Source organism: Bubalus kerabau, chromosome 3, assembly GCF_029407905.1.
Source record: "Bubalus kerabau isolate K-KA32 ecotype Philippines breed swamp buffalo chromosome 3, PCC_UOA_SB_1v2, whole genome shotgun sequence".
In the NCBI taxonomy this organism is placed as follows: Eukaryota; Metazoa; Chordata; class Mammalia; order Artiodactyla; family Bovidae; genus Bubalus; species Bubalus kerabau.
Window position 1 is genome coordinate 155,504,870 of NC_073626.1, and position 24,959 is coordinate 155,529,828.

The 24,959-nt window shown below is 37.0% G+C and overlaps 1 protein-coding gene across 3 annotated transcripts in view; it reads left to right on the plus strand.

Annotated features, from left to right (window-relative positions):
- SPAG16 (sperm associated antigen 16) overlaps positions 1 to 24,959 on the plus strand; it is a 97,923-nt gene that overhangs the window by 67,218 nt on the left and 5,746 nt on the right. For all 3 annotated transcript variants that reach the window (XM_055573376.1, XM_055573377.1, XM_055573378.1), the window contains 2 exons: positions 1,300 to 1,369; positions 13,447 to 13,556. In XM_055573376.1, the coding sequence (XP_055429351.1) occupies positions 1,300 to 1,369; positions 13,447 to 13,556 (180 nt within the window). Of the gene's footprint in view, positions 1 to 1,299; positions 1,370 to 13,446; positions 13,557 to 24,959 lie in introns of those variants that run through there.

The following is a 24,959-nucleotide window of genomic DNA, read 5'->3' on the forward strand; positions in this document are numbered from 1 at the left end:
TACTTTGTATGAAAAAGGGTTAGATTGTAGAATTTTTAATGCTATTTAGTTCATATATAAAAGAGTGAAAGTATACTGTGAGATGACAAAAATCTAATAAGTATGTGTTTCCAAATTCTTTTGATAGATAATAAACAATGTTGTTACTTTTAAATTTATTTAAATCTTATGGAAACATCTGTAATTTAATTATTTTCAACTTTACAAAATTCCTCCAAATGTCCAAAATTTGGAATTAGAGCCCCATTTTTGAAAAAAGATAAAATATAATTTATTTTTAGTATATATGTATATGTATAATAAATTACATGTTATCTTTTTTGGATCATGGAGTTCAATTCAGGAAATATTCTAAAAATACATATATATATATATATATATATATATACATACACATACATATACACACATGTATTTCTAGGTCTATTTGCTGAGAGGCTCTAGAAATAATGACACTGCAGTTTCTAATACTATTCTCCTGTAAGAGGAAGTGGTGCTTCTTGAAGTGGCTGATAGTAGTCTGGGTGAAGCAAATACAAGATGAGCCTGGGTGAGCATTTGAGGCATCTTGTTGTGCTAGAAAGTAGGAGATGTTCATAAAGTAAAAAAGAAAACAAAGAAAGAAGGAAGGATTAACTACTACTCAGTGACAGTAGAAAAGTATGTGTATCTGTATATAATTAAACATGATATTTTTTGTTGGTTATAATCATATGAGGGATGAGACAGCTCTTTAAGGTTGAATTTTTAATTTAAATCTATTGTTCAGGAAATATAGGTAAATATGTATGCCACCAAACTCACAAATGTTCTTAACTATAAAATAAGTTTAATAAAACAAGGAGTGTTTGTGGGTGGAAAATGAGCTAAGAGTTTTTAGGATAGCAACAGTCTCTTCATATTTACTTCCCAAGTAATATTTACCTCATCATTTCATGGATATGAAGATGAATTAGGCTATTGTGAAGCAGTTTCAACAGAGGAGAAAACTCAAAGTAGAGACCTGAATAATTATTATTAAAAGTGTGTGGCAAGTATTCTTGGTTCAGGAAACTATGTTGTGAAATAAATGTTTCAAATGTTTACCCATAATAGATACTTAATTCTTGCTGTGAACTTGAATTTAGACTTAAAATTATGTTTTCTTTTATTGCAATTAATATTTAAAAATTTAAAATACATAGGAATTAATGCAAGAGAGATAATATTTCCTATATTTTAAAATCAGTATTTAAGCATTTTAACCCATTTTGGAGTCATTTAGCATATAACCTCTTACCTTTGGATTTTACTTTTTAGATTTCTGGACTTCAAGAAACACTGAAGCATATGGAAATAGGGTGTAGTTACCATGCTCCTGAATTTAGAGGTAAAATTCAAATATGAAAAAACTAACTTATTATTGCTTGGTGATTTCTCAGTCTTGTCAGAACTCAAGTTATTCATTTGAGTAATTATTTACCATGAGTGAATACATGGTATGGTAATTTTCATAAACTAAAATGCTAATGAAAAGATCAAGAAAAAATATAGAATAGGAAATTGTATAAATTACTTTTAGAGAAAAATAGGGGTAAACTATTTTTTTTACTGCTTCTGCTTCTGGCCCTGATGGAGTATCTTGTACCAGACTAGCCTTCTCCTCATAAATAACTGTAAAATTATATTTGAGGCAATTATTTTTAGGCATTGGAAAGCATCACAAGTCACAGAATGCAAATGATAGAGGGAAAATTTATAAGTTGAACTTCATTATCACCATGACTGGGAAAATTTCCAAACCAGACTCTGTGTAGCTGGAGGTAGAGAAGAGCATGGCAGTCCTGTATGAACTGAAAAGGCAAAGACTGTAGTTCATAAGTTGTTGAAGCATCTAGAATCTGTAGTAAAGGGTACCAGATAAGAGGGTGCTGAAATGAATAGTGGCCTGGTTTATGAGGGAGTTTACTATGAGTAGTTAGGTAATGGCTGGGCTAGGTATGCAGGACTACCTGATACCAGAGAGAGAAGACTCTACAGGGTTAAGAGGAGACCAGTGGTCTATATTTCTGTTTTGTGCCAGTACCATACTGTTTTGATTACTGTAGCTTGTAGTATAGTCTGAAATCATGGAGCTTGATTCCTTCAGCTCTTTTTTTCCCCAAAATTGCTTTGGCTATTCTAGAGATTGTCATGCTGAGTTAAGTCAGTCAGACAGAGAAAGACAAGTATTATATTATAAATCTTATGTGTGGAATCTAAAAAGTTGGTACAAATGAACTTATCTATAAAATAAAAATAAGAGTTATAGATATAGAAAGCAAACTTATGGTTACCAGTGGGTAAGAAGGGGGAGAATAAATTGGGAGATTGGGACTGACATATATGCACTACTATATGTAAACTTGATAACTAATAATGACCTTTTGTATAGCACAGGGAACTCTACTCAACATTCTGCAATGACCTGTATGGGAAAATAAATGAGTGGATATATGGGTGTGTGTGTGTGTGTGTGTGTGTATATATATATAACTGATTCACTTTGCTGTACACCTGAAACTACTACAACATTGTAACCAACTGTGAAAAGTTAAAAAGTGAAAGTGTTAGTTGCTCAGTCATGTCCTACTCTTAGTGACCCTATGGATTGTAGCCAGCCAAGCTCCTCTGGAGAAGGCAGTGGCACCCCACTCCAGTACTTTTGCCTAGAAAATCCCATGGATGGAGGAGCCTGGTAGGCTGCAGTCTATAGGGTTGCTACAGTCGGACATGACTGAGCGACTTCACTTTCACTTTTCACTTTCATGCATTGGAGATGGAAATGGCAACCCACTCCAGTGTTCTTGCCTGGAGAATCCCGGGGATGGGAAGTCTGGTGGGCTGCCATCTATGAGATCGCACAGAGTCGGACACGACTGAAGCAATGCAGCAAGCTCCTTTGTCCATGGAATTCTCCAGGCAAGGAAACTGGAGTGGATAGCCATTCCTTTCTCCAGGGTATTTTCCCAACCCAGGGATCAAACCTAGGTCTCTCACATTGCAGGCAGATTTTTTACCATCTAAGCCAAAACTATACTCCAGTACAAAATAAAATACAGTAGAAAACAAGAGAGAGAGAGGGAGAGAGGGGACCAGGGATTCTAGATAGCAAGCAGTGCTGGGATACATTGGCTTTCTGGCCATGTCTGGATGCAGACATGTTTGCATCCAACAAAGATGCTGAATATTGTTTTCAACACCTTGGTAACACAGTATTAACATTAAGCATCCTGTGGTGGCTCTCTGGTAAGAATGTGCCTTCCAGGGTAGGAGCTGCTGGAGATGTGGGTTCAATCCCTGGGTTGGGAAGATCCCCTGGAGAAGGAATTAGCAACCCACTCCAGTATTCTTGCCTAGGAAATCCTATAATTTCTGCTTAATGCAAAGGTTAAGATTTCTTCTTAATTTTTTTTAAAGAATGACTGATAAAAACTGAAATTATAGTGTTGTAAAATAATGTTTATAAGGTATATAAAGGATAAGAAAATAATTTTGGGGGAAGTGCAAATGTTCTATATCTTGATTTTGGTGGTTATATGCCTACTTATCTTCAAAACTTACCCAACTCTACACTTAAAATGTATGTATTTTATTTTATGTAAATTATATCTCAATATTGTTAATTTACAAAAGAATGATGGAAAAATCTAAAATACAGAAAGACTGAAAAAGGGTACATTTTTAACAAAAATTATGTTACTTCCAGATGACTGTTCATTGTGTTTTCTGATTAATTAAGCTTAAAAGAAATATGTAGCATACTCATAATCAAAACTTTTTCTTAGCCTTGATTCAATCATTCCTATCTTAATTTATATTAAAGAAATATCAATTATGCTCAGTGATGCCTAGAGATTCTATGCACAGTGATGTTTATTGCACTTATATTTATAGTAACAAAACCATACAAGGAGTCTTAATCCTTAACCACAAGTGAATGGTTCAATCTAGTTGATCATACAATACTAGAAAGTCTTTATAAATCATGCATAAGGAAATGTTCATGTTACAATATTAATGTTAAGAATAAAAACGTGATATCAGATCATGTCTGTTAAATATGAGAGAGACTGAAAAATATTTACATAATTTTGTGTGATGTGATTATTTTTTCCTTTTTTCCTTACTGCATTTTTTTCAAAGAATATGTATTTCTGTTTACATCAAAAGTTACTTTTTTCATATGTAGATAATTTTTAGAAGACGTTGACTAGAAAAAAAATACATGCAACCTAAATGTTGAGAGTTAGATTTTATCAGAAGAGAGTATCTCAGGTGCCCCAGAGAACAACCTCCAAGGAGGTGGGGAGGAGCCAGGCTATATACAAGTTTGCAGCAAGGTGACAGGTAATCTGAATATTAAAAGATTACTCTTAATTAAGAAAATCCAAATGTCTCATAAGAGATTTAGCGATCTTCTATGCATGGGAAACAGTACGAAAGGCAAAAAGATACGACACTGAAAGATGAACTCCCCAGGTCATTAGTGCCCAATGTGAAGAGTGGAGAAATAGCTCCAGAAGGAATGAAAAGGCTAAGCAAAAGTGGAAACAACCCCCAGTTGTGGATGTGTCTGGTGGTGAAAGTAAGTCCAATGCTATAAAGAACAAATATTGCATAGGAACCTGGAATGTTAGGTCCATGAATCAAGGTAAATTGGAAGTGGTCAAACAGGAGATGGCAAAAATGTACATTGACATTTTATTTATTTATTTATTTTTTTTAAAAATTTTTATTTTTTTAATTTAATTTAATTTTTTAAACTTTACATAATTGTATTAGTTTTGCCAAATATCAAAATGGAAGTGGTCAAATAGGAGATGGCAAAAATGTACATTGACATTTTAGAAATCAGTGAACTAAAATGGACCAGAATAGGCAAATTTAATTCAGATGACCATTATATCTACTACTGTGGGCAAGAATCCCTTAGAAGAAATGGAGTAGCCCTCAGTCAAAAAAGAGTCTGAAATGCAATACTTGGATGCAATCTCAAAAACAACAGAATGATCTCGGTTCATTTCCAAGGCAAACCATTCAGTATCAAAGTAACCCAAGTCTATGCCCCAACCACTAATGCTGAAAGCTAAAATTGAATGGTTCTATGAAGACCTACATGATCTTCTAGAAATAACACCAAAAAAAAAAAAAAAAAAAAAAAAGATGTCCTTTCCATCATAGGTAACTGGAATGCAAAGTAGGAAGTCAAGAGATACCTGGAATAACAGGCAAGTTTGGCCTTGGAGTACAAAATAAAGCAGGGAAGTGGTGAACAGAGTACTGCCAAGAGAATGCACTGGTCTTACCAAACACCCTATTCCAACAAGACAAGGGACTAGTCCACATGGACGTCACAATATGGCCATACTGAAATCAGATTGATTACATTCTTTGCAACCAATGAGAAAAGCTCTATACAGTCACCAAAAACAAGACTAGGAGCTGACTGTGGCTCATGTCATGAACTCCTTATTGCCAAATTCATATGTTAATTGAAGTAAGTAAGAAAATCAACTAGGCCATTCAGGTATGACCTAAATCAAACCCCTTTTGATTATACAGTGGAAGTGAAAAATAGATTCAAGGGATTAGATCTGATAGAGTGCATGAAGAACTATGGACAGAGGTTTGTAACATTGTATAGGAGGCAGTGATCAAAACCATCCCCAGGGGAAAAAAATGCAAAGATGCAAAGTGGTTGTCTGAGGAGGCCCTACAAATAGTTGAGAAAAGAAGAGAAGGGAAAGGCAAAGGAGAAAAGGAATGATATACACATCTGAATGCAGATTTCCAAAGAACAGCAGGAGAGATAAGAAAGCCTAAGTGGACAATGCAAAGAAATAGAGGAAAACAATAGAATGGGAAAGACTAGAGCTCTCTTCAAGAAAATTAGATATAACAAGGGAACATTTCATGCAAAGATGGGAACAATAAAGGACAAAAAGTGTTGACCTAACAGAAGCAAAAAATATTAAGAAGAGGTGGCAAGAGTACACAGAAGAACTATAGAAAATAGATCTTAATAACCTGCATAACCATGATGGTGTGATCACTCAGCTAGAGCCAGACATTCTGGAATGTGAAATCAAATGGACCTGAGGAAGCATCACTACAAACAAAGATAGTGGAGGTGATGGAATTCCAGCTGAGCTATTTCAAATCCTAAAATACGATGCTGTGAAAATGCTGCACTCAATATGCCAGCTAATTTGGAAAACTCAGCAGTGGCCACAGGGCTGGAAAAGGTCAGTTTTCATTCCCATCCCAAAGAAAGGCAATGCCAAAGAATGTTCAAACTACCCCACACAATTGCACTCATTTTACTTGCTAATAAGATCATGCTCAGCAGTACGTAAACTGAAAACTTCCAGATGTGAAAACTGGATTTAGAAAAGGCACAGGAACCAGAGATGAAATTTTCGACATCCATTGGATCATTAAAAAAGCAAGAGAATTTCATGAAAAGAGCTATTTCTGCTTCAGTGACTACGCTAAAGCCTTTGACTGTGTGGATTTCAACAAACTGTGGAAAATTCTTCAAGAGGTGGGGAATACCAGACCACCTGACCTGTCTTCTGAGAAATCTGTATGCAGGTCAAGAAGCAACAGTTAGAACCAGACATGGACCAACAGACTGGTTCCAAATTGGGAAAGGAGTATGTCAAGGCTATATATTGTCACTCTGCTTATTTAACTTATATGCAGAGTACATCATGAGAAATGCTGGGCTGGATGAAGAACAAGCTAGAATCAAGATTGCCAGGAGAAATATCAATAACCTCAGATATGCAGATGACACCACCCTTATGGCAGAAAGCAAAGAAGAACTAAAGAGCATCTTGATTAAAGTGAAAGAGGACAGTGAAAAAGCTGGCTTAAAGCTCAACATTCAAAAAACGAAGATCATGGCATCCGTTCTCATCACTTCATGGTAAATAGATGGGGAAGCATTGGAAAAAGTGACAGACTTTATTTTCTTGGACTCTGAAATCACTGCAGATGGTGACTGCAGCTATGAAATTAAAAGATGCTTGCTCTTTGGAAGGAAACCTGTGACAAACCTAGACAGTGTATCAATAAGCAGAGACATTACTTTGCCAGACAAAGTTCCAGATGGTCAAAGCTTTGGTTTTTAGTAAGCATGTGAGGATGTGAGAATTGGACCATAAAGAAGGCTCGGCGCTGAAGAGTTGATGCTTTTCAATTGTGGTGTTGGAGAAGACCCTTGAGAGTCCCTTGGACTCAAGGAGATCAAACCAGTCAATCCTAAAGGAAATCAATCCTGAATATTCAGTGGAAGGACTGATGCTGAAGCTGAAGCTCCAATACTTTGGCCACCTGCTGTGAAGAGCAGACTCATTAGAAAAGACCCTGATGCTCGGAAAGATTGGAGGCAGGTGTAGAAGGGGACGACAGAGAATGAGATGGTTGGATGGCATCACTGGTTCAATGGACTCGAGATTGAGCAAGCGCCAGGAGACAATGAAGGACTAGAAAGCCTGGTGTGCTGCAGTCCATGGAGTTGCAAAGAGTTTGATATGAATGAGCAACTGAACAACAACAAATTTTTTGGAAAATGCAAGCATCTGGGCTTGCTGAAATCATTTCTTTCATATGCATCTAACTATCTGGGGCCAATTCTGCTTTCTTTATTGTTCACTTCTTATTTGCTTGTTTATTAGTAAGAGATGGTGGATGTGGTGGGTGACCACCTTTCACATCCCCCAGCTCCTTATCGCTATCTGGGAGGATGTAGCTGGTGGCTTCCACATAGCTGGGTTTTTTTCACCTGGGCTCAGATATTTGCATTTGGAAAAGGCTTGTTTCCTAGTAGAGCATAGAGCAGAAAATATTTCATTTCAGAAAGAACACAATCAAATATAAGTATGATGATTAAAATACCAAAATCTCAGGAACTCTGAACTCTCAAAATAACTAATGATTGTGAAAAATAATAAACACAAGAAGGCTTAAAGTTTGAGGAATTGTACATTAAATTGATGCTTACATCAGTTAACCTCTAAATGTTACATTCTACTTACTAGTTCGTGATTTTATTTATTTATCCTTGACAACTCTATTAAAATAAACTAATGGTTTATAGATAACTCCTTTATGAAATTATCTCCTGATATTTAATTAAAAATGAATTCATGATTTTCTAGACTGACACTTATAAGTTACTTTGAAGATAAATTTTGTAATTACATTTTTATCTGTATTTTGAATTGACTTTTGATCAAAATAAATTCAAACTCAAATGAAGAAAACATGTTTTATTTAAGTTGAGTAGATCTCAATTACCTGAATAAAAGTAATTCCTTAAATTATGTACTGAATAATACTGTGCTCCTTATAAACATTTTTATAAAGGATTTCTATTTTATAAAGGCTTTCTATTTTTATAAAGGATTTACAGTTCCTTTTCCTAAGCCTCTTGATTGATTTGTGCATTTGGCTATGTGATCTCAGAGTGTTATCACTCAGATTGGCTGATCAACTGGAACCCTACTTAGTCAACTTCTTTGAGAAGAAGTTGGTTTATTGATTAACTGCTGATTCTTCATAAATCTTGCTGTCTTTCACAATTATTTTCATATATTTAACTCTTTTCCTCTTCATTTTCTCATTTTAGTTTAAGTTTTAAAATATTTTATCTATTACTCATCTATTTTTCATTTATTTTGAGCAGAAATTTATATGGCAGTAGAAATTCTTTAGATTAAATATAATTTGGGAAGCAGTGACTTTATTACCATTTACTTTGTTATTTAATCTGAATTTAAGGAATAAGCGAAAACTTGGACTCACTTGGAGTAGTTCTCAAAGAATTTTAAATTTACCATATTTTTTTGACATTATATGTTTATTATGGAAGAATTTAAATGATAACAAATTGGAAAAATTATCCATAATTGCTTACACCTAGAGAGAATGTTAGAACTGGACATGGAACAACAGACTGGTTCCAAATAGGAAAAGAGTACGTCAAGGCTGTATATTGTCACCCTGCTTATTTAACTTATATGCAGAGTACATCATGAGAAACGCTGGACTGGAAGAAGCACAAGCTGGAATCAAGATTGCTGGGAGAAATATCAATAACCTTAGATATGCAGAACACCACTCTTATGGCAGAAAGTGAAGAGGAACTCAAAAGCCTCTTGATGAAAGTGAAAGTGGAGAGTGAAAAAGTTGGCTTAAAGCTCAACATTCAGAAAACGAAGATCATGGCATCCGGTCCCATCACTTCATGGGAAATAGATGGGGAAACAGTGGAAACAATGTCAGACTTTATTTTTTGGGGCTCCAAAATCACTGCAGATGGTGATTGCAGCCATGAAATTAAAAGACGCTTACTCCTTGGAAGCAAAGTCATGACCAAACTAGATGGCATATTCAAAAGCAGAGACAGTACTTTGCCAACAAAGGTCCGTCTAGTCAAGGCTATGGTTTTTCCAGTGGTCATGTATGGATGTGAGAGTTGGACTGTGAAGAAGGCTGAGCACTGAAGAATTGATGCTTTTGAACTGTGGTGTTGGAGAAGACTCTTGAGAGTCCCTTGGACTGCAAGGAGATCCAAGCAGTCCATTCTGAAGGAGATCAGCCCTGGTTGTTCTTTGGAAGGACTGATGCTAAAGCTGAAACTCCAGTACTTTGGCCACCTCATGGGAAGAGTTGACTCGTTGGAAAAGACTCTGATGCTGGGAGGAATTGGGGGCAGGAGGAGAAGGGGAAGACAGAGGATGAGATGGCTGGATGGCATCACTGACTCGATGGACGTGAGTCTGGGTGAACTCCAGGAGTTGGTGATGGATGGGGAGGCCTGGCGTGCTGCGATTCATGGGGTCGCAGAGTCGGACATGACTGAGAGACTGAACTGAACTGAGAGAGAATGTTATTAATACTTTAGTAGTTAAGTTTCTCCGGAGAAGGCAATGGCACCCCACTCCAGCACTCTTACCGGGGAAATCCCATGGATGGAGGAGCCTGGTAGGCTACAGTCCATGGGGTTGCTAAGAGTCAGACATGGCTGAACGACTTCACTTTGACTTTTCACTTTCATGCATTGGAGAAGGAAATGGCAACCCACTCCAGTGTTCTTGCCTGGAGAATCCCAGGGACGGGGGAGCCTGGTGGGCTGCCGTCTATGGGGTCGCACAGAGTTGGACACCCCTAAAGTGACTCAGCAGCAGCAGCAGCAGTTGTTTCTCACCTGAAAAGTGTTTATAATTCTATGTTTGCTCTTGTGTGGTATGTAGAATAGTAGAAATGTTCCTAAGAGAAACTATGATTTAATGATTATGAAACTAGATATTTGAAGTGATAGTTATGTTACAGTTTTCTTTGTTGTAATTGGAAGTATTGTGTATCTAATATTTACAATAAACTACACAGAAAACCTTTCAGTATGACATGTTATGAGATAAAACATTTTGTGCAAATTACATAAACTCAAAAAGTTTTTCATATGCTGTTTTTTAATTCTGTTTGTGTCAGCTGATATTTCTTTGATTTCACAGGAGGCTGCAAGAAACATATATTTTATGATATCTTATAATTTATGATAGGAATCTATGAATTCAAGAAAAATATTTAGAAATTGGAAATCATTTATGAAGTGAAAAACTGTGAAACTGACTTCAGAGCATCACAAACAGATGTCATATTTAGTAGAGCAAAGGTTTTAGCTTAAATAATTGCTTTTTGGGTTGGGTATTTTTTGTTGCTCAGAATTGCACTACAGGATGTCAGTTTCTTATGACTATTTGTAGTAAATGGTCTAGTTTAGATAGATACATGTCATCATTTAAAATATAGCTCTTTCCCTTTATCTCTATTACCTTTTTCTTAATTCTAATTAGATGTATACTTTGATCTTATTTGAGCTTTCTAATCTCTTGGATATTTTCTGTTTTTCTCCCTGGGATAAATTATGGATACTTTTTTCATGATATTTTTTCAGTTAAATTATTTTCTTTTCAGCTGTGTTTAATCTATATTGGAGTTAGGGACTGATATAATATAGGTACTTACATATTTGTTAAATTAATATATTCATGCATATCTGGCATTTAACCAGGGGCCTTAATATTTTTTTAGTTAACACTGAATTGAATGTGTACATCTGTGAAGAAGCGGTTTAATGGGTGAAATTTAGCATTGGGAGTACAATAACTATAATTTCTGTAAATTAAAAACGTGTTTATTTGATGTTTATTTCTCTTAAGGAATTGTACCTTCCTTAAGCTATGTTTGTGCCCAAGTAAAAACTGGCATAGCAGCAGTCAGTACTATAGGCCTTTTCATTAACAAATATCAGATGATAAATATAAGGATGCTCTTATGGGGAAATGGCCATTGTTAGTATATTACTAAACATTAAGAAGCATTTTGTGGAATTTTGAAAAATTCAGTTCAGTTCAGTCACTCAGTTGTGTCTGACTCTTTGCAACCCCATGAACCGCAGCACGCCAGACCTCCCTGTCCATCACCAACTGCCGGCGTCCACCCAAACCCATGTTCATTGAGTCGGTGATGCCATCCAGCTATCTCATCCTCTGTCGTCCTCTTCCCCTGCCCTCAATCTTTCCTAGCATCAGGGTCTTTTCAAATGAATCAGCTTTTTGAAAAGTAGTTTTCACTTAATCATGAATGTGACAAAGACCCAGTGTTTGAGCCTCTCATTTGTCCAATAAATTTTTGTATAAATAAAAGTGATAGTTATCTGATAGTGGAAATCATGCTATTATTGGTACCTTGAGAAATGATTAAGAAGTATTATTTTTCTTTCCTTTACACATACATTGTGCAATGTATATTCTCATGTTTTCATTGCAAATGTTGAATTTTTTCCTAAAATATTATTGAAGTGTAATTCTTGTAATTTCATTTTGCTTGTGGAACAACTACATATACTTGTAAACTAAGCACTTTTTTTGTTGTTTTACTTTCATTTATCCTTATCATCTTGCTTTTTATTTTATTTCTTGAAAATTTGTATAGCAATGTTTTACATTCTACATGAGGTTTGCTCATAGAATTATCCACTGGAATCCTGGATCTCTCTCTTCATTGCTTTCTCCTTTCTTCCTTGTAGATATTGCTATACAAATTCTCCTTATATGTAAAAGGGAACAAAAGATAGTGAACTACACAGTGTTATTGCCAGGCTGTCATGAAATAACACATATGCTGTTTAGATAAGTAGCTGTTATATAGTAAATCATCAATGAAGCATAAATGCTAGCTATTATTATTTTAAATCATCATCAATACCAGGCTTTCACTGTTGGTCATGGAAGAGGAAAATGCTATAAAAGAGAATTTGAAGTGAAAGTTTTTCTCTAATCTCAACGAGTTGTAATTGTTGCCTTTCCTCCACATTTTGACTTACAGATTCTGTGAGACCCTAAACTTGTAGCACCACTGAAGGAAGACAGACAGTCTGAATACCCTAGTGTTTGAAGTTTTTAAAGTACTTTTATGTAGTATTAACTTATGCAGCATTTGGCTTTTATGTTATTGTGGGGGTTATTTTCATGGTTTTCTTCTTTGAAACTGGTACTGAGTTGGAAAAATTGGATCAGGAAAGAAACTAAATGCTAGCTAGCATGTGCTTCCTCGCCTTCATAACATCATAATTATTTGAGAACCTTGACAAAGAATCCTTTGAGATATTTTTGTGTTCATTGTCTTTTCTCTGTCATATATTGATGTTATAAATTAGAACATTTAGTTATTTAAGAGTTAATGATTATAATCGTATTAATTATTTGAAATCAGCTGGCTGTTTAGAAATACAGAAGGAAATTATGTATACCTAAACTATATATGTATATGAAAAGATGTGAAAAAGAAACAGAGTTTTCATATCACTTTTCTATTCCCCTCAAATGATTCCTTAGGACTGTCCCTTATGTCCAGGGGAGTTTAGACACAAATATTACAACTACTTTGGAATGTTACCCTGTGTTTTCTGTTTTTTTTTTTTCCAACATTGTGAAGCATAGAGGATATATTATTAATACAATTTTCATTTAAAAATCTCTTCTTTATTATCCAGTTCCACTTGGCAAATTTTTGTTATTGCTTACAATTCTCTCCTTTGACCCCCTTCAGCTTTGTTTATAAATACATGAAATCTCATGAAAGCAGGAATTTAGATATAATTGAATTGCAGATTGGCTTACATGCTCTTCAGCTGGCTCGCCAAGCCAGTTCACTAACCTTGCAGCATTACCACCCTGCATTTTTGGAAAATGAATTTGAAACTTCACTTACAACATTTTGTTATGGTTTTAATATTATTATTTTAATACTTCAAAAAATACATGTGTGATGAATTTGGCTTTCTTTTTTGGTTGAAGCATTTCTTACAGACAAACAGTATAAACATTAAGAGTAAGTTGTATTATCTTTCAGTTGTTCCTACTTGTAAAAAGGAAAAAGCACCAGAAGGTCCTACTCAGAAACGTCTTCGTGAAGCCAGAGAACAAAGCAAATGTAAAGCAAAGGCAAAAGTTAATACAAAGGTATGGTTTTTGTTTCCATTGATCCATAATTAACTCTCAGATATTCAGATTCATGGACTCACATTGTATCATTATTTTATTGCAAAATGAATTTAGATGTTATGAATTCCAAACTACTTGGACTATAGATGGAAAATGGAGGTTCTTGAATATTAGTAGTAATTGACGGACATACATGTATCAGTGGTGGAGACAGCTCAGTGGATCACTCTGCCATGTCTTCAAACTTAATCATGGCCATTTCTGCTCCTTTTTCTTTGTCCAGAGAAATAACTGTCAAGTCATCCCTTATTTATTTTCTCATACTAAAACTTCAGACTTTCATCAGTCTTTTAAAAAAGCAGAATGGAAAGAATTAATGCCCCATTTAAGAACCTCATTATGTCTTAGTGCCTTTGCTGTGCAATCAGGCTGATAGTTCAAATCTTCTGCAGTGATTACAGAAAAATGGTATTAAAAATGTCTGGTCAAAGAAATAAAAAATTAGGAAGAAAGAAAATTATATAAAACCCATGAAGGGTTTAGTTTCTTTTCATGAAAATTGCATAAAGTTTTAGCTGAGATATTGAATATTTTTATAAAGTGGTTGTTACTTGTGAGTTCTAAAGTATCTGACATTTAAGAATGAAAACATTTACAGATACAATAACTCTCTCCTGGTAGTAATGCTATAACAACAACAGATTTTTTTTTAATGAATTCAAATAATCACTTAGCTAATATCTCTAATGTTTTTTCCTCAAATGTATTCCTTGGAATCTAGTGTCATATGTAACATTTGAATAAAACATGAAGTAAATACTTTTAATGATAGGTTATACTAAGGATTTGATAATCACCTTTTTGTGATGTTTAGACTAGTGTTTCGTTGTTCTTTTTGTGTGTGTGTGTGTGTGTGTGTGTGTAATAAAGTTTTATTAAAGTATAAAGGAGATAGAGAAAGCTTCTGACATAGGCATCAGAAGGGGGCAGAAAGAGTATCCGCTTGCTAGTGTTAACAACGAAGTTATATAATCCAAAGAATGTCTGGAGGTTGTAAAGACCTCATAAGACCTTCTCCCATAATTTACATTTTAAGATAACACTGTCCTCAGGCAAGATACATCCTTGTAAAGACCTTAACAATATTGATTTTTAAATTGTTGGTATTTGGGGGAGAATCCCCTCAGCCTGCCTCCAGCTTCCCTGTGCTTTCAAAGTCCCATCAAGACTGACCCTCCACTTCTCTCACCATAGAGCTTTTCCACGTCTCCTCCTGCCTGTAGTTTGAGTCTCTTCCAAATGGGGTGGTAGGTGACTCCATTGCTGTCAGTAAGTTGTGCTTCTTCTTGTTTGGATAATCTTTATATATCTCCACAGAGGGTATTAAGTCAGGGAGCAAATATAGCACTCACAATAATTAAAAAAAAATTAGAGCTAAGGATTTGGGGTGTGATAGTGGTGGTTTTCATCAAGAAACACTTTCCTTTTCTAATGTGGCTTAGGCATTCTTTTTAACATATTAATTCATACTTAGAAATGATTGTTTCAGGTTAGTAGTTAAAGATATTGAGCTCTGTGTCATAATCAAAATTCCAAGCTTGAATGAATTTCTTCTGTGTTTAAGGGTGTGTGACAACTGACTGTGGGCTGTCTGTAAGTGGGTGACAGTCAGGGATGTTGGAGCAGAGCAGGCAGGAAGGCTGGGCGGGCCATTGTTCCAACAGTGGCCAAATAAATAGAGACATTTTGGAACTTTGAGGTTAAAGCACATGGTATATTTTAGTGAGGCTGCCTTTCCTGTCCCATTCCCCGTCCCCCCGCCCCAATCCTACGGTTCTCTCTATGGTAAGATGCCAGGTCTGGTGTATGTGCTGGCTGCAGGGGTGCTCTAAAGTTAGCCCAAGCTTTGCTTTTCTCTTCAGTCCCGACATATAAGTGTGTCTCTCTCAAGGCAATTTCCCTCCTTTTATTAGGGATCAATTCTTGGCCTTTAGTCTACATGTAAAAGCTTTATCATGTATCCTCTGTATAAAAGTGAAGAAAAATAGGCTAGGAGGAGTGTTTTATTTGCTTTTGCAATTTTAAAAGCAGTTACTTAATGAATTTTCCCCATGTTTTGCCTTTTCATTCAGGAAAAATCAGGGTATCATTTTGGGTTTAAGTCAGAAAAAGAACTACTTTGGATCATTTTGAACAAAATAACTATAATATATGGAGTTGGTTGTATAGGTTACAGAAGATCTAAGATGTCATCTAGGAAAGAAGCAGACAGCTCAGAGACTGGCAATGGCAGGGCATTTTCCTATGTTGGGGACACAATGGGAGAAGAACATTATTATCAGAACTGAACTGGGTCCAGTAGGTAGGAAGAGTATGAAGTAAGAGGCTGTCTAGTAGGAGCTAGAGACATGGAAAGGATGCAGGGCATGGGGGAAGGAACTTGAAACACATAATACTAAGGGAGGGATTAGAAAAAACTCATTAATTGATATATATTAAGAAAATATTCATAGTCAAACAGTCTATTTCTAGTCATAACATGTACTTTATATACTTCTTCCTTTTTTTTTTTAAGTTCTCATTCAGGGTTTATGCTTTGTTTAACCAGCACCCACTGGAGTTCTTTATGTGGTAAGCTGGGGGCTTCTCAGGAGACTCAGTGGTAAAGAGTTTGCCTGCCAAGCAGGAGATGTGGGCTTGATTGCTGGGTTGGGAAGGTCTCTTGGGGAAGAAAATGGATGACCCATATCTTTAATACTTAATGGTCTGAGGATTTAGTGGTCCTATTATCTTGTTACTATTTAACATGGATGTACTAAGAAGGGCCCCAGATATTTTGCTGGGTTCTAAAATGTAATTCCATAATATATTTTCAAATATAACATCTTTGCTGATGACTTTCAAAGCTACATATTGACATACTTAGCTGCACACCAATAATTTATCTATTTATAATTTCCATCTTGAGATGGTACCATTGCCTCAAAAGAAACAGTGTCAGACTTTATTTTTTTGGGCTCCAAAATTGCAGCAGATGGTGACTGCAGCCATGAAATTAAAGACGCTTACTCCTTGGAAGAAAAGTCATGACCAACCTAGAGAGCATATTCAAAAGCAGGGATATTACTTTGCCAACAAAGGTCCGTCTAGTCAAGGCTATGGTTTTTCCAGTGGTCATGTATGGATGTGAGAGTTGGACTGTGAAGAAAGCTGAGCACCAAAGAATTGATGCTTTTGAACCATGATGTTGGAGAAGACTCTTGAGAGTCTCTTGGACTACAAGGAGATCCAACCAGTCCATTCTGAAGATCAGCCCTGGGATTTCTTTGGAAGGAATGATGCTAAAGCTGAAACTCCAGTACTTTGGCCACCTCATGGGAAGAGTTGACTCATTGGAAAAGACTCTGATTCTGGGAGGGATTGGGGGCAGGAGGAGAAGGGGACGACAGAGGATGAGATGGCTGGATGGCATCACTGACTCGATGGACGTGAGTGTGAGTGAACTCTGGGAGATGGTGATGGACAGGGAGGCCTGGCGTGCTGCGATTCATGGGGTCGCAAAGAGTCGGACATGACTAAGCGACTGAACTGAATTCACAAATCATCTTAATTCATAAATAAGCTAATTTCTTCATTTAAAAACTTTCTTTTAATAGTGTCTGCAATCTACTAAAAGAGTCAATTCAAAAATATGTCATTTATCATCTTTGATACTCTCCTTTCAGTGTCTTCCAAGCTCCCTCTGATGCCTTTTTCACATTAGTTGGCAAGTTCTGAATTTTTATACTGGGGTTATGTAGGAAGGGGAGACTTAGGGGTTAAAAATCTGATAGAAAAGTACCTAACAAGCTTATCTTGAAGTTTTTTCATTGGAAGAACAAGTTTAATTAAATTAAATTGGGGGATTAAGGAAGAGTACATCATGAGAAACACTGGGCTGAAAGAAGCACAAGCTGGAATAAAGATTGCTGGGAGAAATATCAATAACATTTTGATATTTGGCAAAACTAATACAATTATGTAAAGTTTAAAAATAAAATAAAATTTAAAAAAAAAAGAAAAAAAAATCTACAAACAGTAAAAGAAATATCAATAACCTCAGATATGCAGATGACACCACCCTTATGGCAGAAAGTGAAGAAAAACTAAAAAGCTTCTTGATGAAAGTGAAAGAGGAGAGTGAAAAAGTTGGGTTAAAGCTCAACAGTCAGAAAACGAAGATCATGGCATCTGGTCCCATCACTTCATGGGAAATAGATGGGGAAACACTAGAAACATTGTCAGACTATATTTTTTTGTGTTCCAAAATCACTGCAGATGGTGACTGCAGCCATGAAATTAAAAGACGCTTGCTCTTTGGAAGAAAAGTTATGACCAACCTAAAGAGCATATTCAAAAGCAGAGACATTACTTTGCCAACAAAGGTCCATCTAGTCAAGGCTATGGTTTTTCCTTTGGTTATGTATGGATGTGAGGGTTGGACTGTGAAAAAAGCTGAGCACTGAAGAATTGATACTTTTGAACTGTGGTGTTGGAGAAGACTCTTGAGAGTCCCTTGGACTGCAAGGAGATCCAAGCAGTCCATTCTGAAGGAGATCAGCCCTGGTTGTTCTTTGGAAGGAATGATGCTAAAGCTGAAACTCCAGTACTTCGGCCACCCCATGCAAAGAGTTGACTCATTGGAAAAGACTCTGATTCTGGGAGGGATTGGGGGCAGGAGGATAAATGGACGACGGAGGATGAGATGGCTGGATGGCATCACTGACTTGATGAATGTGAGTTTGAGTTAACTCCGGGAGATGGTGATGGACAGGGAGGCCTGGCATGCTGCAATTCATGGGGTCGCAAAGAGTCGGACACAACTGAGTGACTGAACTGAACTGAACTGAACTGAAGGAGGAGATTATGGGGGACTTTCAAAATTACCTTTAAACTACCTATTGCACTTCTCGTTTTTCTTTTTAATTATCACTCCCACCCTTCTAAAGCTGATCTTCATGGAAAACCTTAGCTTCCTCCTAGACTGTTCTCCAGTAGTCCATTCTGTGTGACACTGAATATTTTTGCCATAAACTTGCAGTTATAAATTGGATTAATCTTCCTTAGACAGTTGTATAACTTTACTTTTCAAGCCAGTTTAGTATCCAGATAGCTCAGTTGGTAAAGAATCCACCTGCAATGCAGGAGACACCAGTTCAATTCCTGGGTCTGGAATATTGTCTGGAGAAGGGATAGGCTACCCACTCCAGTATTCTTGGGTGTCCCTTGTGGCTTAGCTGGTAAAGAATCTGCCTTCAATGCGGGAATCCCACTAGGGATTCCCTGGTGGCTTAGATGGTAAAGTGTCTGCCTGCAATGTCGGAGACCTTGGTTCAATCCCTGGGTCGGGAAGATCCCCTGGAGAAGGAAATGGCAACCCACTCCAGTACTCTTGCCTAAAAATTCCATAGATGGAGGAGGCTGGTGGGCTACAGTCCATGGGGTCACAAAGAGTCGGACATGACTGAGTGACTTCACTTTCTTTAAATGCGGGATACCTGGGTTTGACCCCTGGGTTGGAAAGATCCCCTGGAGAAGGGAAATGTTACCCACTCCAGTATTCTTCCTTAGAGAATTCCATGGACTATATAGTCTATGGGGCCTCAAGGAATCAAACAGGACTGAACAACTTTCACTTTCACCTCACTTTTCCTGATATGCCATGCTAATTTCTCTATATTTTTCTATAGCATATGAGATTGTACTCTAAAAGTTAATTCTTATGGTTTAAACTATTTTCTATAAAATTATGGAAACAATTTCCCTAAATACTGGAGAAAAGCCATTTTTCTTCCCTCTGTAAACCAAACAATGGGTTACTAAAATAGTCAACAGGTTAGTTTTTGTGAAGACAACTATACATTCGGAGAAGGCAATGGCAACCCACTCCAGTACTCTTGCTTGGAAAATCCCATGGACGGAGGAGCCTGGTAGGCTGCAGTCCAAGGGATCACTAAGAGTTGGACACGACTGAAGCGACTTCACTTTCACTTTTCACTTTCATGCATTGGAGAAGGAAATGGCAACCTACTCCAGTGTTCTTGCCTGGAGAATCCCAAGGACTGCAGAGCCTGGTGGGCTGCCGTCTATGGGGTCACACAGACATGTGGGTCGGACATGACTGAAGCGACTTAGCAGCAGCAGCAGCAGCAGCAACTATACATTATAACACAGTTTCCCTCTATCTGTGAAATATATTTTACTCTAAAAGAAGTGAGAATCATTATGCAGTTAATTGAATGTCTTTTGCAGTCACATAAGTCACAGATAAGAGAAAGAAATTACTACTTTCAGTTCAGTTCAGTCGCTCAGTCTTTTCTGACTCTTTGCGACTCCATGGACTGCAGCACGCCAGGCTTCCCTGTCCATCACCAACTCCCAGAACCTACTCAAACTCACATACATCATGTCAGTGATGCCATCCAACCTTCTCATCCTCTGTCCTCTTCTCCTCCCGCCTTCAATCTTTCCCAGCATCAGGGTCTTTTCCAATGAGTCGGTTCTTTGCATCAGGTGACCAAAGTATTGGAGTGTCAGCTTCAGCATCAATCCTTCCATTGAATATTCAGGACTGATTTCCTTTAGGATGGACTGGTTGGATCTCCTTGCAGTCCAGGGGGCTCTCAGGAGTCTTCTCCAACACCACAGTTCAAAAGCATCAGTTCTTCAGTGCTCAGCTTTCTTTATAGTCCAACTCTCACATCCATACATGGCTACTGGAAAAAGAATTTACTTCTTTAGAGGCTTTGAATGGTGATCAGACATGTGAAAAGTTAAAGACAGTAGCTGTTTAGTCGCTAAGTTGTGTCTGACTCGTGTGATCCCATTGATTGTAGCCTGCCAGGCTCCCCTGTCCATGGGATTCTCCAAGCAAGAATACTAGAGTGGGTTGCCATTTCCTTCTACAGGGGATCTTCCTGACCCAGGAATTTAACCCAGGTCTCCTGCATTGCAGGCAGATGGTTTACCAACTGAGCTATGAGGGAAGCCCATCCTCCCAAGAAGTTTATGGTGGTGGTGGTTTAGAAACCACCATACCTTTATAAAGTTAAAGGTATCAACATTTTTTGTTGTTCAGTCTCTAAGTCATGTCCTATTCTCTGTGACCCCATGGACTGTAGCACGCCAGTCTTCACTGTCCTCCCCTGTCCTTCACTATCAATTTGATTTCTGGTTCCTCTGTCTTTTCTAAATCCAGCTTGTACATATGAAAATTCTTGGTTCATGTACTATTGAAGCCTAGCTTGGAGGATTTTGAGCAATACTTTGCTCGCATGTGAGATGAGTGCAATTGTGCAAGTAGTTTTGAGCATTCTTTGGCATTGTCTTTCTTAGGGATTGAAATGAAAACTCACCTTTTCCTTCCTGTGGCCACTGCTGAGTTTTCAAATTTTGCTGGCATATTGAGTGGAGTACTTTCACAGCACCATCTTTTAGGATTTCAAATATTTCAGCTAGAATTCCATCACCTCAACTAGCTTTGTTTGTAGTGATGCTTCCGAAGGCCCACTTAACTCCGCGGTCTGGCCCTATGTGTGTGATCACACCACTGTGGATATCTGGCTCATTAAGATCTTTTTCTGTGTAGCTCTTGTGTGTATTCTTGCTACCTCTTAGCATCCTCTGCTTCTGTTAGGTCCATACCATTTCTATTCTTTTTTGTGCCCATCTTTCCATGAAACAGAGCTTCCCTAGTAGCTCAGAGAGTAAAGAATCTACTTGCGGTGCTGGAGACCTGGCTCAGGAGGATCTTCTGGAGAAGGAATGGCAACCTAATCCAGTATTCTTGCCAGTCCAGGATTCTATGGGAGAATCCCATAGACAGAGGAGCCTGGCAGGCTGTAGTCCATTAGGCACAACTGAAATGACTTAGCACTAGCAACTTGTATGAAATGTTCCCTTGATATCTCTAATTTTCTTGAAGAGCTCTCTAGTCTTTTCCATTCTATTGTTCCCCCCACCCCCAGCCCTTTTTTTTTGCTTTTTCACATAAGAAGGCTTTTCTCTCCTTGCTTTCTTTGGAATTCTGCATTCAGATGGGTATATCTTTCCTTTTCTCCTTTACCTTTTGCTTCTTTTCCTTTCTTAGCTATTTCTAAGGCCTCCTCAGACAACAATTTTGCCTTTTTGCATTTCTTCTTCTTGGTGATGGTTTTGATCACCTCCTCCTGTACAATGTCACGAATCTCTGTCCATAGTTCTTGAGGAAATCTATCAGATCTAGTCCCTTGAATCTGTTTGTCACTTACACTGTATCATCATAAGAGATTTGATTTAGGTCATACCTGAATTACCTGGTTGTTTTCCCTACTTTCTTCAATTTAAGTCTGAATTTGGCAATAAGGAGTTCATGATCTGAGCCACCGTCAGCTCCTGGTCTTGTTTTTGCTGACTATATAGAGCTTCTCCCTCTTTGGCTGCAAAGAAAATAATCAGTCTGGTTTTGGTATTGACCATCTGGTGATGTCCATGTGTAGAGTCGTCTCTTGTGTTGTTGGAAGAGGGTGTTTGCTATGACCAGTGCATTCTCTTCACACAACTCTGTTTGCCTTTCCATGCTTCATTTTGTACTCCAAGGTCAAACTTGCCTGCTATTCCAGATATCTCTTGACATCCTACTTTTGCATTCCAGTCCCCTATGATGAAAAGGACATCTTTTTTTGATGTTAGTTCTAGAAGATCTTGTAGGTCTTCATAGAACTGTTTAACCTGCGCTTCTTTGGCATTAGAGGTTGGGGCATAGACTTGGATTACCTTGATATTGAATGGTTTGCCCTGGAAATGAACCAAGATCATTCTGTTGTTTTTGAGATTGCACCCAAGTACTGCATTTCATACTCTCTTGTTGACTATAAGGGCTACTCCATTTCTTCTTAGGGATTCTTGCCCACAGTAGTAGATATGATGGTCATCTGAATTAAATTCTCTCACTCCTGTCCAATTTATTTCACTGATTCCTAAAATCCCAATGTTCACTCTTGCCATCTCCTGTTTGACTACTTCCAATTTACCTTAATTCATGGATCTAACATTTCAGGTTCTTATTTAATATTGTTCATTACAGCATATTTGCACATAACTCTCAACTTCTTTAGGGGCTATTTTATATTTTGATTTGCTTAATGAAAACATGGAATCTTATTTAATATCTTTGTCATGATATCTTTGGTATTTATATAAAATAGATTGCAGTTTAAATATAATGATATGAAAATGTAAAGAGGAGTGAAAGTTCCTTTTAACTCTGATATGCCAATTTATGTCATCATGTTGTATGATGCCACCCTGGCCTGTTAATGGTGCACTTCAAGAACAATTAAATACCATTTCATGCTAATACCTTGCTTTATTACAGCAAATTTAGCTGCATTTTGTATAGTATTGAATATTGTTAAGCAGTAATTATTTTTTGCCGGAAGTACTGTGATTCTGACATCAACCAATGATGATCTTGGCATTTTGCCAATAATTATGAATACTAGTTTAGGATGTTAAATTAGCATTTTTCAGACATAAGGTTGCAAAAAAGGAAATTAGATTTGCATTATTTTTAGAGTTTAGAATTATGTAATGTATTAAAAAGTCTAAAACCATATGCAAATGAAAATTTTAATGCCTGTAATTTGATAATAATGTTGACTATATTTAAGAGTTGAAAATATCATTAAAAATCCCTGAGGAAATATATTAATCAAAATATTTATTCATAATATTGTGCCATGTTAAATACATAAGGATTAAGCCAACTTGTTTATAATTCTGTTCTGAGTAGAAAATCAAATAACTAGAAATACATTACACTAAATTTATTCTGCTTTACATAAAAAGAAGTAAATGTTAATCAGAATAGAAGTAATTAAGAAATACTAATTATTCTCAGGTTTTCAGCTCTACCATTTATTTTGAATCATGCATAAACATGAAGGATTTAGAAAATATGAAATCAATTTGCAATGGGAAAATGCTTAAGTTCAGTTCAGTTGCTCAGTTGTGTCCAACTCTTTGCGACCCCATGAACTGCAGCATGCCAGGCCTTCCTGTCCATCACTATCTCCCGGAGTTCACTCAAACTCATGTCCATCAAGTCAGTGATGCCATACAGCCATCTCATCCTCCACTGTCCCCTTCTTCTCCTGCCCCCAATCCCTCCAAGCATCAGAGTCTTTTCCAATGAGTCAACTCTTCGCATGGGGTGGCCGAAGTACTGGAGTTTCAGCTTCAGCATCATTCCTTCCAAAGAATACCAGGACTTATCTCCTTTAGAATGGACTGGTTGGATCTTCTTGCAGTCCAAGGGACTCTCAAGAGTCTTCTCCAACACCACAGTTCAAAAGCATCAATTCTTCAGTGCTCAGCTTTCTTCACAGTCCAACTCTCACATCCATACATGACCATTGAAAAACCATAGCCTTGACTAGATGGACCTTTGTTGGCAAAGTAATGTCTCTGCTTTTGACTATGCTATCTAGGTTGGTCATAACTTTCCTTCCAAGGAGTAAGTGTCTTTTAATTTCATGGCTGCAATCACCATCTGCAGTAATTTTGGAGCACCAAAAAATAAAGTCTGACACTGTTTCCACTGTTTCCCCATCTATTTCCCATGAAGTGATGAGACCAGATGCCATGATCTTCGTTTTCTGAATGTTGAGCTTTAACCCAATTTTTTCACTCTCCTCTTTCACTTTCTTCAAGAGGCTTTTTAGTTCCTCTTCACTTTCTGCCATAAGGGTGGTGTCATCTGCATATCTGAGGTTATTGAGATTTCTCCCGGCAATCTTGATTCCAGCTTGTGTTTCTTCCACAGCATTTCTCATGATGTACTCTGCATACAAGTTAAATAAGCAGGGTGACAATATACAGCCTTGACGTACTCCTTTTCCTATTTGGAACCAGTCTGTTGTTCCATGTCCAGTTCTAACTGTTGCTTCCTGATCTGCATACAGATTTCTCAAGAGGCAGGTCAGGTGGTCTGGTGTTCCCATCTCTTTCAGAATTTTCCACAGTTTATTGTGATCCACACAGTCAAAGGCTTTGGCATAGTCAATAAGGCAGAAATAGATGTTTTTCTGGAACTCTCTTGCTTTTTCCATGATCCAGCGGATGGTGGCAATTTAATCTCTGGTTCTTCTGCCTTTTCTAAGACCAGCTTGAACATCTGGAAGTTTTTATATTTTCAAACTTAAGTCAATATCAACATCTATAGTTTAAAATACTATAGATTTTAGTGTTCAAGTAATATTTGAACTTGAAATATTCAGTGTTCAAGTAATATTTCCTTAACTTATTATAAATATATTTGACTATAATATTTAAATGTACAAATTATATATTATATTGATTACATATATATAAAAAGCATAAATGGAAATTATACACTATGGT